Here is a 14,332-nt window from a genome sequence, read left to right as displayed (position 1 = left end):
GGGCGGATGAGATGAGAAGTGTATCGTTGCACAGGTGTTAAGGTAGTGTGCCTTTCAGCTTCAGAAAAAAAAGATTTAGAGAAACTATTTGCCTGAGAGTATTTCAGAGGTGAAAGGAAAGGTGAGGGAGAAACTGTGCTCATGTGTGTTGGGGTAAGTGTGTATGTGTGTGTGATTGTGAGAAGACAGAGCCACTTTAACCTCTCTCAGTGCTGTCATCAGAGCGTGTTAAGGAAATAGCATCAATGGAAGGAGGAGTCACAAGGCAGCATGAGGGACGGAGGGCAGGAGGGAATGACTCTATCCTCCAGACGGGCTGAAGTGTTTACCCAGTGTGTGTGTGTGTGTGTGTGTGTGTGTGTGTGTGTGTGTGTGTGTGTGTGTGTGTGTGTGTGTGTGTGTGTGTGTGTGTGTGTGTGTGTGTGTGTGTGTGTGTGTGTGTGTGTGTGTGTGTGTGTGTGTGCAAACTTCCTTGAATTTAGAGATACTCTGGCTGCAGGTCTGTGCCTGTAGATCAGCCAAAGCCTCTAACCCTCACTGCCCCCTCCTTAGCTTTTCTTCACTCTCTTTTTGTTGAACCCTCTTTATATTTAATTCATGGCTGTGTATTAACCCCTTAATTTAGATTTTCCTCTACATATTGTTCCATCCCTATCTTAGAACTCATTATATGCATGAATAGCAATGTAGATGTATTATGCTAGAGTTTTACCACCTGGCTAGTAATTTCCGATTTTGTAACTCCACTATATATGGGGCTAAACACACGGCAGGTGGACCAAACAACAGAACATTGTATTGCCTTAAATTACCAAATGAAACAGTAATCCTTGGTGAAATAGGGTTTTATTTTGAAAAATACAACATTTTCCCAGAACAGTGTGAGTTTTGGTTTTGGCAGTAATCCTTTTAAAAGATGTCTGGTTTTAGTAAAGGCTAAATAGAAAGACTCTAGATAGGAAAACAGGAATGAAACTTTTCTTTTATGATGTATACCTGGTAGTGATTTAAAAACGAAATTAAAATATCTAGACTTGCTAGTTTTTCTCTATTATCTCCTTTACATTGTTTCTTTGCTAAAAATCAAGTTCTGGGGTCATTGTTGAGTTCTTCGTGGGTTATAATGATTGTAATGTTAAGTGTCTGACAGCTTTGATTTGTATCTGAATTGTCAGTGCCGGTCGCTTCAACATACAGTATGTTGTAGTTGTTTGTGACAATGTAACTGCGACTGACATGTTGGCTTCTCATGATTGCTGTTAGTGCCTCGAGTCGCTCGGAATATTCACCAGTAAAGCTGTTGATCATCAGAGCTGTATAGTAATGTGACTGTAATGTCTGCACTTCAAATCTTCATAGTCCTTCTCCTTGTGGTGTTAGTGCTGTTCTGTCCAGCTCCCTGCATGTCTGTGAAGAATGAAGAGAGGGAAAGCAGGAGAGGTCAGATACAGGGCCCTGTATGCTCCGGTGAAGCCGAATCACGTCCCCGGCAAATGGTATGCAGGCTCATAACGCGCTCCACTCGTCCAATAGCCGGGGACGAAACAGTTTTGACAGTGTCGAATGCCCTGCCCCGGGGGCCTTATCATCCTCCGCTGCCTGCCTGCCTCCCTCCCCTGTTTCTGCTCTCCTGATGCTATCTATCTGGAGATTTATGCAGAAATGTGCAGCTAGTCGACCTCCCTGGTCCCCCTCCATCCTTTCTGCAGGGACGCCAGGCTGTCATAAGCTGAGCTATGCAGAGATAGTGAAGCTCAGGCTGCTGGCCTCATGTCTTACGGAGGCTTTCTTGTCTGTACACTTCAAACAGGGATGATGCTTGTAGGGAAAGACAGCGAAGGATCTGAATGCTGCAGTCTACATTTAGAAAGAAAAGGAGGAGAAAATGTCTGTACTCTTATTCTGTTTTATTTAGAGCTGAAACGATCACACAATCAACTAAATATGAATCAGAAACAGTCTGGATCATTGTTTCAAGTTATTTTTCAATGAAAACTAGCAAATAATTGTGTTTTTAGGGTCTCAAATATGGTGATTTTTCAGCTTTCCTCCCTTTTGTATCATCTTCAACCGAATATCTCTGGGTTTTAGAAAAACAACATATTTAAAGACAACACCTTCGGCATTGAGAAACAGGAATGGATATTTTTCACAATTTTCTGACCTGTTATTGACAGTTTAATCAATGAATCGAAAATGTTGTTAATATATTGCGAATGAAAATAATTGTTATTTGCAGCCCTAGTTTTATTCTTTTAATCTCCCCATTAGCATATTTTTTTTCCATCCTCCTCCCCTCATGCTGCATTTTATGAGACATATCTTTGCTTTGACAGAACACTTTTCACATTTCCCCTCTGAAGTGCTCAGAGACTCCTCGCCCATCTGGGATATTGCCCGAGTCCAAAAATACACCTGCTTGATTAAGTCTTCTTATGTACCTGGATATGTGTGTTTAAACTGACACTTGGCAGTTTGCAGTTTCTTTGATTTCACTCCTTTATTTAATACCAACTCCGTTGAGCGCTGACTTTTTGTTGACGGCGGTTTGATCCTGCGAAGCGGATCCCAACTCAATAAATAATCTCCGCGGATGCTTACATAAGTGATGGTCCATTTAATTAGACTGGTTAAGCTTAGAAGCCCAGAGGTCTTTTCACTGTACCATTAGAGCTAGGATGAGAAACGTCAGCGTGCGGCCTCCCACCGTCGCTGGTAAGCAGAGAGCAAATAATGATCTGCATCAGAGACGCGGCCGGCCCGGGCTATTATAAGGTCTGCCGGACCGAGCCGCACCCAAGCACGAAGCCACCCAGCTGGGCTTAGTCGGAACGAATAGATAGATGGAGGGAAAGCAAGACGTGGAATGGACGGATAGATGGGTGGGTGGATGGTCAGTTCAAACGCAGTTCAACCGAGAAAAGATGAAAGGGAGTAGGGTTACTGAGGGAAACAGACAGCACAGAGCGATGCTAATTTTGAAATGATTGTAGCAAGTGTGTTACATACTAATGTCCACACACACATGAGTGCATCCGGACATGGACACAGTCATGTGGTCGTACGTGCAAACAATGCGCCTGCATACCCATTAAGAGTTCACACATGCAACACTTTCCCAGCTCACGTACACACACATTTGTCTTTTGTGTATGGTGCATGCATTCATCGGCCCCTGTGTGGACGCCATCTGTCCACACTAGTTCCTTCAGTGGCTCATAGTGATGCCTCAGTTCCACTGTTGCTCTTATCAACTTTCAGGAGAAGGAGAAGGGGAAAGGAAAGGTAAGAAGTGTGAAAGTCTGATTGGAGACAAAGCCACAGCCAGCAGATTACTTTATACTGGGCACAAGCCCTGAAAGACCACCATGCATCTTTATCTGGAGATCTACACCCCCTCTCCTCGCTTGTTCATGCCAGCTAGACTTTTCTTGTCCCGGCTACCTCTGTCTTTCCCCGCCTTTTGCTCTCTAAGCTCTCCATTCTTATATATTTTTTACTGCCTTTTCTCCATCCATGTGGGTAGTAGTTAGTGGTCAGCTTCTCAGCAATAGTGTAACGTGTGACTCCAAACACCAGCCATGTTGTAGCCAGGCTCCCAGTCCACATAAGACTTGTAAAAAGGCTGGGGATTTAGGCCTGTTCTATTCCCTGGCTGGCTTTCTGTTTAGTAAACCGTATTTCCTGCATCCGGCTTTGTCTCAGGAACAAGTGTTGGTCAAACAAGCCTTTTGTCTGTGGCCAGTGGCTGAGTGAACCACAACCAGTCTGGCCGGGGACAAAGAAGCAAATGTGTGAGCCGTGGTGTGTGTGTGTGTGTGTGTGTGTGTGTGTGTGTGTGTGTGTGTGTGTGTGTGTGTGTGTGTGTGTGTGTGTGTGTGTGTGTGTGTGTGTGTGTGTGTGTGTGTGTGTGTGTGTGTGTGTGTGTGTGTGTGTGTGTGTGTGTGTGTGTGTGTGTGTGTGTTTGTGTGTGTGTGTGTGTTGTGGGAGGGAAACATAGACAAACACATAGAGAGGTAGAGGAGTAAGGAGGAAGGTCAAGGCCAGCCAGCTGCTTTATCAGGTATTTCCACAAAGATATATTGGACAAAAACATATGCACAGATTGATAAAACGTCCACCAGTTGCATTGAAATAAAGCTGCTCTAACCCTGAAATGATTTTAGCGTAACAATTATTTTCATTCAGACCTTTAAGTCAGGTGAAAGTCATGACTGAATTAAGAGCAGCCCTAATTGGGGCCTTCTTGGAGCATCCACTAATTCCCCACCTTCTTCCTCAACCTGTCTTTTCCTGCTCCCCCCTTCACCCCTGTCCAATCCCTGACTGTGAATACCCTAATGACATAAACAGAGTAGTAATCACATTAACGCCAGTTACGGCTCAGGCACTCTTAAGAGGTACTGTATTGACAATCCTCTGTCTTCCCAAGGCACTCACTCCAACACCTATAAACACTTATGAATATTGGCAAAGACCCGCTATTAGCATAATCACTTTTCAGGTGTGTGTAAGTGCTCCAGAGGCCCAGGCGACTGATAGCTTTGGGAAATGGCGGTTGACATGCTGTGTCCCCCATGTCTCCGTCTCTGCGCCTTCCCCTTTCCTCCTTCTCCTTTTGGAAGGGCCTTTGAGCTAATCCTGTTAGCTCGTTCCTCCATTAGCTAAATGACCAATATCAGTGAGAGCTGCGTGGTCACACTGGGCGGGACGGCTCTGGGCATGGTCAAGGACAAAAAAAAGAAGAAGGGGGGTCAAGGAATAGTTTGCTAGCTTTTTGGATGTATTTCTGAAAAGTTTGAGATATATGCTTGGTTGGATTGATTTAGTGTTGTCAATATGTTCAAATCTTCAAACCGGCAACTGTCTGTCTAACAACCAAAACTCAATAATGCATTGTTCAGTAACATCGCAAATGTTGTTTTTATCTAAATAACACCCTGTTTCACCAAGTAAGATGTAAGAATGGGCTATGAATACACACTGTTTACCATCCTACTTGTTCTTCATAAGGAGACCATTAAACTACCTTGAACAATGACAAAATAACCGGTGATGTCTGCCAATCGCCAACAGCCTAAATATCTAACCAATCATCCAACTAAAGTTTGATTGAAAGATTAAATTAGGAGGAGACAGTTGATGACCATCCCTTAACGCATTGTTAACCTGCCAACGCGGGGTCAAGGTCATGATTGTCTAGGCGTCTGTTATTTAGTTTGTTTGTGTTTAGGCTGAGGGTACAAGGGGGGAAGGGGGTGTGTGCGTGTGTGTGGTGATTGAGAGAATGCGTGTGAGGCTGGTTCTGGCGGGGGGGGGGGTCACTAACAATAGAGCAATCTGCATAAGCAAAGTGTACATGATGCCTGCGCCTCCTGGATTGCATGTGTGCATTGCTTTGTCTGGTCAACACTGCTGTCTGGGACGGTGGTGTGAATATTTTGTCAGCAGCTATGAGCGACCATGTCTGATGTTTAGGGCACAATAACTTTCCCCCCTGCCCTTGCGTAAGCAGCCTTGTTCTTTTTGCGTGAGCCCTGGATCATATTCTCCTCCTAAGGGCAGGGCACACTGTCCGTAGACACCATAATAGCCACTGACTGCTTTGTGTTGCAATGTGCTGAAATGGCTTTGTAGGAGTTGTTAAACCCCCTTTCTTTTCCTTTGGCTGTTCTACGTCTCTCCTCTGTGCTCTACCTCTTTAAGTTCTTTATATTTCTCTTTTTCACGATTATCGTTCTTCCACTTTTTCTGCTCTTGATCCTCCTGGCCTCTCTCATTTCTCCTGTATGCTTTCTGCCTTCTCTCCCCCAAAGTCCCCTTTTTCAGCCCCTGCCATGAAATGGCAGCTAAGGGGTTGTCAGTGTGGTTTCTTCTCTCTGCTGATCCTATTTCAAAGGGACCTGGAGATCCAGCATTAGCCCCAGCTCTCCTGCTCTCCAGCCCTAACTCTCCACAGACTTAGAGTTAATGGAAGGAGAGAAACAGACGGAGAGAGTGAGAGGGAGCTCTCCTTTTATTCCATTAGAGGACAGACTCGTTTATAAGATCATCCTTCCTCCCTCGCACAGTTCTCTGTTCTTCTTACGAGCAAAAAAAGAAAACCCTTCAAGGCCGTCAAAGGCCCTGTCGGAATGTCTTTTCTCCTTTTGAATAACTGTCCTTCGATTGCTTTGAGGACAGCTATCAAGGACAGCTGTGGGCTTATTTAGATATCCTCTCTGCCATTGTTGTGAATCTGGGCAAGCTTTGGTTCGGTCGGTTGATGCCCATCATTGTGTCCACTGCTTGGATGGGAATAACAATTATTGTCGATGCTTGTGGCATGAGCGCCGTTTGTCAAATGTCCATAGATGGGTTTGTGAGTACAGAGCACGAAACATGCTGTGTTTGATACATAAGAAAATGAATTGACGACTGGCTTTGAAGTGATGTTCGGTGCCCTTCAGAAATGCGGCGGGTTGTCATTAGGAATGTCCCCTTCACGCCACACTTCCCTCCCTACTTTGCTACCTTCCTTTTTACCTTCCTTCACTTCCATGTTCCCTCAGTGCTTTATTTCCTCTGACGGACGTGGCTGTGTCTCGGAGGAGAAGACGACATTCTAGCTATCCCCCCTCCCCCAAAACCATCTACCCTGCCTGTCCTTCACAATAACACAAAAATTCATTTATTTTCCCCCTCATGCATATGCTCTCTCTGCTCACACATTAATACAGGGTTGAGGAAGTGTGTATAGGCAGCAAATCAAAGCAAAGTGAACAGGCGAGGCCAGGTTATTGCAGCCGTTTTACGAGTGATATGGGGCTTTCTATTTAAAGCCATAAAAACACACACATAATCAGGAAACATACATATAGTCAAAGCCAATGTAATGGGCACATTTTATTTGTGCTTATGAGAGAGGGAGCAAAAGCGTGTACGGGCAAATGGCTTTTTTATGATGGAAAAATTCCATAGTGGGTCAAAGCCCCTTGCAGGTGGCAGCAATTAACTGTAATTTTTGCAGATTGTAATGATCCATAATTTACCAGTATACCCCCCTTCCAACTCTTTTCAGTCAAGAGAAAAAGGTTTGCGTGGTTTGATTGGGTGCACATTTATGCCGTGTTCTGGTCTTTAAGTGAGATTGTTCGGAGGGGGCCACGGTGGCCGTGGACACATGAGATAGAAAGGAGAACCACAAAACACAGCAATCTGTTCCATCCACAACTACCCTTTATTCTCTCTGCGGCTGTCTTCTCTTTCCACCCCTTCACCCCTTTGTCTCTCAGCCACAGCAGGCTTAAAACATGCAAGACTGTCCATCCACCATCTTAGGGATTGTCATAGTCACAATCATACAACACACACACGTAGCATATTTTCTCCTCTGCCTTGTTCTCTATCTAGAGCACAGTACGGCCATGGTTTGGGGTTCAGTGTCTGCAAATGACTTCAGAAAAATGCCCTCGAGTAAGAATTGAAAAAAGAGAAAAAGGATAAGAAAGCCAAAAGATGAAAGAGGGAGCACATTTGCAAGTGGCGGATGCTTCTTATTTTGCATATCTCTCACTTCTGCTTTCCCCTTCTTCTCCTTTTCTATTCACCTGAGAGGATTTAAATAAATCCATAAAGCATGAAATATCAGAAATAGAAAAGTAATGCATGAAATGCATTTTCACAGGAGCCTCCGCACCCACACACAAACAATCATACACAATTTCCCCCTTTGCTTCATCTCGCTGTGAATGTGTTTTTTGTGATAAACGTTGGTACAATTTATTAACATGTGACCTCTTATTTGTATTCAGCATTAATATGCGGCATCAGATACATGTCCCACTTTAGCCTTGCTAATTCTGTAAACATGGCATTGGTGGGGAGATGAGTGTGTTTAACGAGATTAGGCGTGCATTGTCAGGCAAATCTCCGGTCAGTGTGCAAGTGCTATTGAAAGTCAATTATTGTTTGAAATTATTCCTATGCCTTTTCAACTGTGTAAATTGTGTATTTGCTGCCTGAGATATCCCTCATTATTGTTTTATTCATTCAATTGAAGTAAATGCTGGTACAAATAAAATGCATATTTAATCCATCACTTATGTGTTAGCTGAGGGATTCAGATATTGTTGTCTTTTTAACATGCATTAAGTTGTGTGTTAAGATTCAGACATGCTTAATAATCACAAATGTATAAAGGGAGATTTATTTCTCTAGGTAAACAAAATTATTTGAATTTACATTTTCCGTCACCCTCTTTTTTGATGATCATATTTAACATTTAGTTTGATATATAAACCTCACCTTTTAAAAAGTGTGTATTATGAATCTTTTTGAATGTTGTAATATAATCATTTTTATATTTTAACAGCTCAATTAAATGTTTTCTCTCTGTGTTCCTTTTCCTAACAGATAAAGATGAGCCCAGCAGCTACACCTGCACCAGCTGTAAGCAGCCCTTCAACAGTGCCTGGTTCCTGCTCCAGCATGCCCAGAACACCCACGGCTTCCGCATCTATCTTGAGAGCGAACCTGGCAGCCCCCTCACTCCCCGTGTGGCTGCAGCTCCTGGGATGGGGGGTGACTGCGCCTCCTCCCAGCCTCCCCACCATGCCGTCCACTTGGCAGAAGGCAGTCCCTACAGCCTCCTGAGGATGCCGGGCTCTGGCTCTGGCCGGGAAATGGCGTCCACACCTCGCGAGGGCCGTTACCCCAGAACCCCTCCACTCTTCAGTCCTCCGCCACGCCACCACCTCAGCCCTGATGACCTGGCGCTGGCAACCCACCACCCTAGCGCCTTTGACAGGGTGATGAGGCTCAACTCAGTGCCACAAGAAACCCCCCCGATGGACTTCTCTAGACGTCTACGTGAGCTTGCTGGGAACGCCAACGGGGCTTCTCCGCCTCTTTCCCCTAACAGGCCCAGCCCTATGCAACGGCTTCGGCAGCCATTCCAGCCAGGTTCAAAACCTCCATTTTCAGCAACGCCTCCCCTTTCAACCTCTCAGTCCCCTTCTGGCTCACGCTCAACCCCCAATCCCGTATCCAATGCAGCCCAACCAGGCACACCTCTCAAGGCCAAATCTTGTGAGTTCTGCGGGAAGACCTTCAAGTTCCAGAGCAACCTTATAGTCCACCGACGAAGCCACACGGGGGAAAAGCCATTCAAGTGTCACCTCTGTAACCACGCCTGCACCCAGGCCAGCAAACTGAAACGACACATGAAGACGCACTGTCAGAGCAAGTCTTCGGCACTCAATGCTAAATCAGAAGACGGCCTCTCGACCGCGAGCTCCCCAGAACCTGGCACCAGCGATCTGATCGGAAGCGCCACCGATGCTCTCAAGTCAGTTGTGGCCAAGTTCAAGAGTGAGAGCAATGGCCTCATGACTGAAAATGGTGAAGAAGAGGAGGAAGAGGAGGAGGAAGAGGAGGAAGAAGAGGAGGAGGAAGAAGAGGAGGAAGAGGAGGAAGAAGAAGAGGAGGAAGGGGAAGAGGAGGAAATGGAGATTAAGCCTGGAGTCGAAAAAGAAGACGGAAGGAATGACTATCGTTTCAGTCTGCGGCTAGAAGGGGCCCGCCACCACCAGAACAGTGACGCGCTGCACCCACACCACCGGAGCTTGTCCCGGGAGCCCGCTGATGAGGACTCGGCCCTGGAGGCAGATGTTGGAACCACCACCATCAATGGTCTTGGCCCTCTATCCTCTGAGAGCCTGTCCAGAAAATTGCTGAGTGGTAGGGTCAGTCCAGGTTCCCTCAGTCCCCTGTCCAAGCGTATCAAGGTGGAAAAGGACATTGACCCACCAACGCCGACTATCCCAAACACGGAGAACGTCTACTCGCAGTGGCTTGCTGGCTATGCTGCCTCACGACAACTCAAGGACCCATTCATCAACTTCACTGGCGGGGACTCCAGACAATCGCCATTCGCCTCTTCATCAGAGCACTCGTCAGAAAACGGCAGCTTGCGCTTCTCCACTCCGCCGGGTGAGCTGGATGGTGAGCGGTCTGTTTCGGTACGCAGCGGCACTGGCAGCGGGGCCAGCACTCCCCACGGCGGTAGTGGGAATTGCAGGCCGAGCTCTAAGGACAGCCGCCGCAGTGACACCTGCGAGTACTGCGGCAAGGTGTTCAAGAACTGCAGCAATTTGACAGTGCATCGACGCAGTCACACTGGAGAGCGGCCATACAAGTGTGATCTTTGCAGCTATGCGTGCGCCCAGAGCTCTAAGCTCACCCGCCACATGAAGACCCATGGACAGATGGGCAAGGATGTGTACAAATGTGAAATCTGCCACATGCCTTTCAGTGTATACAGCACTCTGGAGAAACACATGAAGAAGTGGCACAGCGACCGCCCTCTGTCTAATGACATTAAGACTGAGTAGGCAAAGGGCAGCATGCTGGCAGCTTTCTCTCAGCTCCCCTGGCTAAAAAAGCGACCCTGGCTAACTGGCCAATAAGTGAGGGGAAAGGACATCAGGGTTAGACAGCAGTACACGGTACAGCCCTGTTTTTACCCCGACTGGAAAACGCTGAATGCATGATCCATCATTTGGGGCAATACTATTGCATCAAACGCAAAACTTTTTGAGCCTTTCTATTGTGCAATAATTTACACGTTTTGTATTTTTTGTAACTGGACAGCATGCTCTGTGTGTTTTGGCTACTTAGAGAGAAAATTGTCCTCGGCTGGTGGGTTTGGTTGTACATGTTTTGCGGTTGATATTTTTGATTTATTCAAGGTAAAAAAAAAGTTAGTTATGAGAACCCATGCTGCGTACAGTACATACTGTTTTACATATCATGTACAGTTTTGTGTTCTTACATAGTGGACAGTGTCATATTATCAAAACATCACGACAAGCAGGGTCACACTTAAAACGGATCTTTCTGAAAGATTTTCCATGCAAGATTGAGATAAGAGATATATATAAATATATATGAAATTTGGGCTGCCTATCAAATGCTAGGCATGAGCGCCGTTAAATACTTCTTTGAAAAACAGCAATGAAATTAACAATATGGTGTGAAACAAAGAGTGCCTTGGATATTTTACCTGCATTAGTTAATCCTCCTTTTTGCTATAAGCTCGGAGTTTCAGCTATAGAAGATTACAGGACATTTTTGTGCACATGTGGAATAAGCAGGTCCTTGCATCAAGCACCTGCACAACCCTGTCATCTTGTGACTTTGCAGAGCATAAGGAACCAGCTGAAACAAAAAACGTTAAAAAAAACAAAAAAACATTTTGTGTACCTCTGGTAAATCATTTATCTGCCTGACTCATGTATATTGTTATTCTCCAGATTATGATTCTGTTTACTGGCATGTTACATGCTAAAAAGGAGTAGGTGTGTAGAGTTTTGGTTTAGGTGTTTTATGTTTTCCGGTACAGGTGTACCATACTGAGAGGGTAGTCTGACGAGTTGTTTTAACCAACGTAAAGCTCTTAATTTTCCAGAGTGTTTATTTTCTTTGAAAATTAAAAGTTTGCAGGGTTTTCTTTTGTAAGTAGCACAGACTTATGTTTCTTCGGTGTCAGCCAGGCAGCAGTGTAGCCAGCAGCCACTGTGGAGACCACAAAGTGGGTTTTAGTTGTACGAAGCCAGACAGATTTGGGGTTCGGGTTTGGGTGGGTGTCATAGGGTAAGGGTAGTGGGATGGGTGAGTGGTTTGACCAGTTGTCTCTACAATTCAAATGTGTATGTCCTTATAGCGCTTATCCTCTTTACTGCGTTAGATCTTTGAAACGTTTTTTAAAATTTTATTTGGAAACGATCTTAAATGGAAGTTCAATCTAAAGTCAAAAATCAGAATTTAGTAAAAGACAAAACAACAAACTATCCCTTCCACACACATTTTTAAGAGTCAAATTTCCACGTTTTGTGTTCTTTTCAGTTAAAATTATCTAAACGTCATTGTGGTAGTATTTGTTTTATTTCCATCACTTTTCATTGTTCATGATATAGCACTTGTCACTCTGCCTTGGATTCTGTATCTGTCTCTCTAATCGGGGGTACAGTCGGTTGAGTATAAAACGAGGACCAGATTTCAGATCTGGGACTACCTACGTGCACTGTTCAATTTTCCCAGTTTACAGTTGGACGCTCAAGGGAAAACTTGCTCTTATGCTAACAGATTAGTGTGGTGTCATTGCTTTGCATTAAAAATAGAAAAAAGACAAAAAAAGAGTTGAACTAGAAACTGTTGCCAGCCATGTCTCCTCCCCAGAACTGAACATCAGTTTGGCTCTCGAGGGGTATCAATGCAGGAACCGCCATAGAAATATCCTGCTTCATACCATTAATATGATACTGCTCAGTACAGAAAGATAAAAATTCTACAAATTTGATTTTAAAAGATAAGTAAATTGTGTTGTTGAGTTTTTTTAAATAACACTTCAATATCTTTAGGGGAGAAACCTTATTTAAATTTTGTTTAATTTTATTTTTTTGGTTGTTGTTTCTCTTTTCTGTCTCGGTGACATCCGAGACTTGATCACTATGTAATGAATTGTAATGTCTCTCATCTTTTTTGCCTTTACTATACACTTCAGGTTGAACAAAAATTTGCATTGGGGAGAGATTTATGATATATAAATATATAGAGAGAACTTAAAACACATAGGAAAATGCACACTCATGTAAGTTCCTATGTTCAAAACACATTTATGGTCTACTTTTTTCCTGTATTTAGAATGGTATTTGAAATTAATGTTCACTTAGCGTAGGCACTTATAGTATTTATGTTGGAGCCTGTATTTTTAACTGTTTTGCCTGTACTCTTTAAAGGTTTCAATGTACCCTTTTTTTTCTGTAGTGAAAAAAATCCCAACAAGCTGCCACCGTATATTTTCTTAATTTGGCAGGATAATATAGTGTGAATAATTTGTTTGCTTGAAAATAAGTATGTTTTTGAAAAATAAAATGTTGTGGAGTTCCCCAAGGGTGAGAGGTCATGTAATGGCCTTTTCAGGCAGTCCCGCTGGAGTGACCACAATGAGGTAAAAACAGGTGGTTGTACATATCTTTTTAGTTTGTTTTATATATTTTTCTCTCCTGCCATTTTATATGCAGTAATTCAAGCTATTGTTGGGTTTTCTTGGTAGCCAACTTTTTACTGTCCTTTAAACATGTACCACCTGATAACATTCCAGCCGTTTTTTGAAAAAGACCTTTTGTCATATGCAATCAATCCAACATCAATCTATAAAGCATTTTTGTTTTTTTGCTACAGTTCTTTTTGTCATTTTGAAATTGTTTTTCATTGCCAAAAGAACCATGGTGCTTTATAATTTAAATATGGTACATCTCATATGCAAGGCATATTCTAAATAAATCATAGAAAGAAAAAAAAGTTTGGTACATGTTATCATTGCTGATGGTATTGAGGTACATTTGTGTTTTCAGCCTGATTTCATCCTGTGTTCTGTATTTACTCACAAGCTATTTGCTCTGAACTGAACTTGAAGTTGACCTTTGACATTGGTCGACATTATTTATTATGACTATACCACACGTTGCTCTGTTCAGAACAGAGTCACTGCAAAACAAATCAGTTCCTTTTTCTCCCTCCTGATGGAATTATGATGGTTTAATTTCTGTCTGATGACCAAAGGTCATTGACCAACATTCATGAGTTCTTGCTCGACTTGCAGATTTAGTTATTTTTTTCAGTTACGGAGATGCCACTCTATTTTAAGGCTATTGTCTGCATTATTCTCTTCACTCAGCCATTTTGTCTTGAAAAAAATAAAAAGTATTACATACATATCTGAATTTGGTGCTTCTGATTCTTTTGTTGTTGTCTGCATACTCATTGTCTTACTGAACAAACACTATACCGAATGTACAAACACACCAACTATTTAATTAAGTTCGTTATTTTAAAGTCGGTTATTTAGAGAACTTATAAATAGTCAGTTTGACACCCACAGTAGCAAGAGCAGCAGCAAAACACACACTGCCCGGCCAAACAAAAGGTCACACACTCTAATATTCGTTGGACCTTCTTTACCTTTGATTACGGCAGCTTTCTCTGTGGCATCGTTTCCACAAGCTTCTGCAATGTCACAACATTTATTTCTGTCTTGCATTTATTTTTCGCCAAGATCTTGTGTTGATGACGGGAGATTCGGACCACTGCGCAAAGTCTTGTCCAGCACATCCCAAAGATTCTCAATGGGGTTCAGGTCTGGACTCTGTGGGGGCCAATCCATGTGTGAAAATGATGTCTCATGCTCCCTGAACCACTCTTTCACAATTTGAGCCCGATGGATCCTGGCATTGTCATCTTGGAACATGCCCGTGCCATCAGGGAAGACAAACTCCATTGATGGAATAAC

General features: G+C 43.6%; 1 protein-coding gene across 1 annotated transcript in view; it reads left to right on the top strand.

The window, feature by feature from the left end:
• LOC134864999 (B-cell lymphoma/leukemia 11A-like) overlaps positions 1 to 13,766 on the top strand; it is a 37,444-nt gene extending 23,678 nt beyond the window's left edge. Inside the window, exon 3 of the mRNA XM_063884378.1 lies at positions 8,395 to 13,766. Within this exon, the coding sequence (XP_063740448.1) occupies positions 8,395 to 10,373 (1,979 nt within the window). The 3' untranslated portion in view covers positions 10,374 to 13,766. The remainder of the gene's footprint in view (positions 1 to 8,394) is intronic.
• The last annotated feature ends 566 nt before the right edge of the window (positions 13,767 to 14,332 follow it).

This window comes from Eleginops maclovinus, chromosome 5 (genome assembly GCF_036324505.1).
Source record: "Eleginops maclovinus isolate JMC-PN-2008 ecotype Puerto Natales chromosome 5, JC_Emac_rtc_rv5, whole genome shotgun sequence".
Taxonomy (NCBI): Eukaryota; Metazoa; Chordata; class Actinopteri; order Perciformes; family Eleginopidae; genus Eleginops; species Eleginops maclovinus.
Note: the sequence above shows the minus strand (reverse complement) of the source record. Positions and strands in the feature narration are given on the sequence as shown.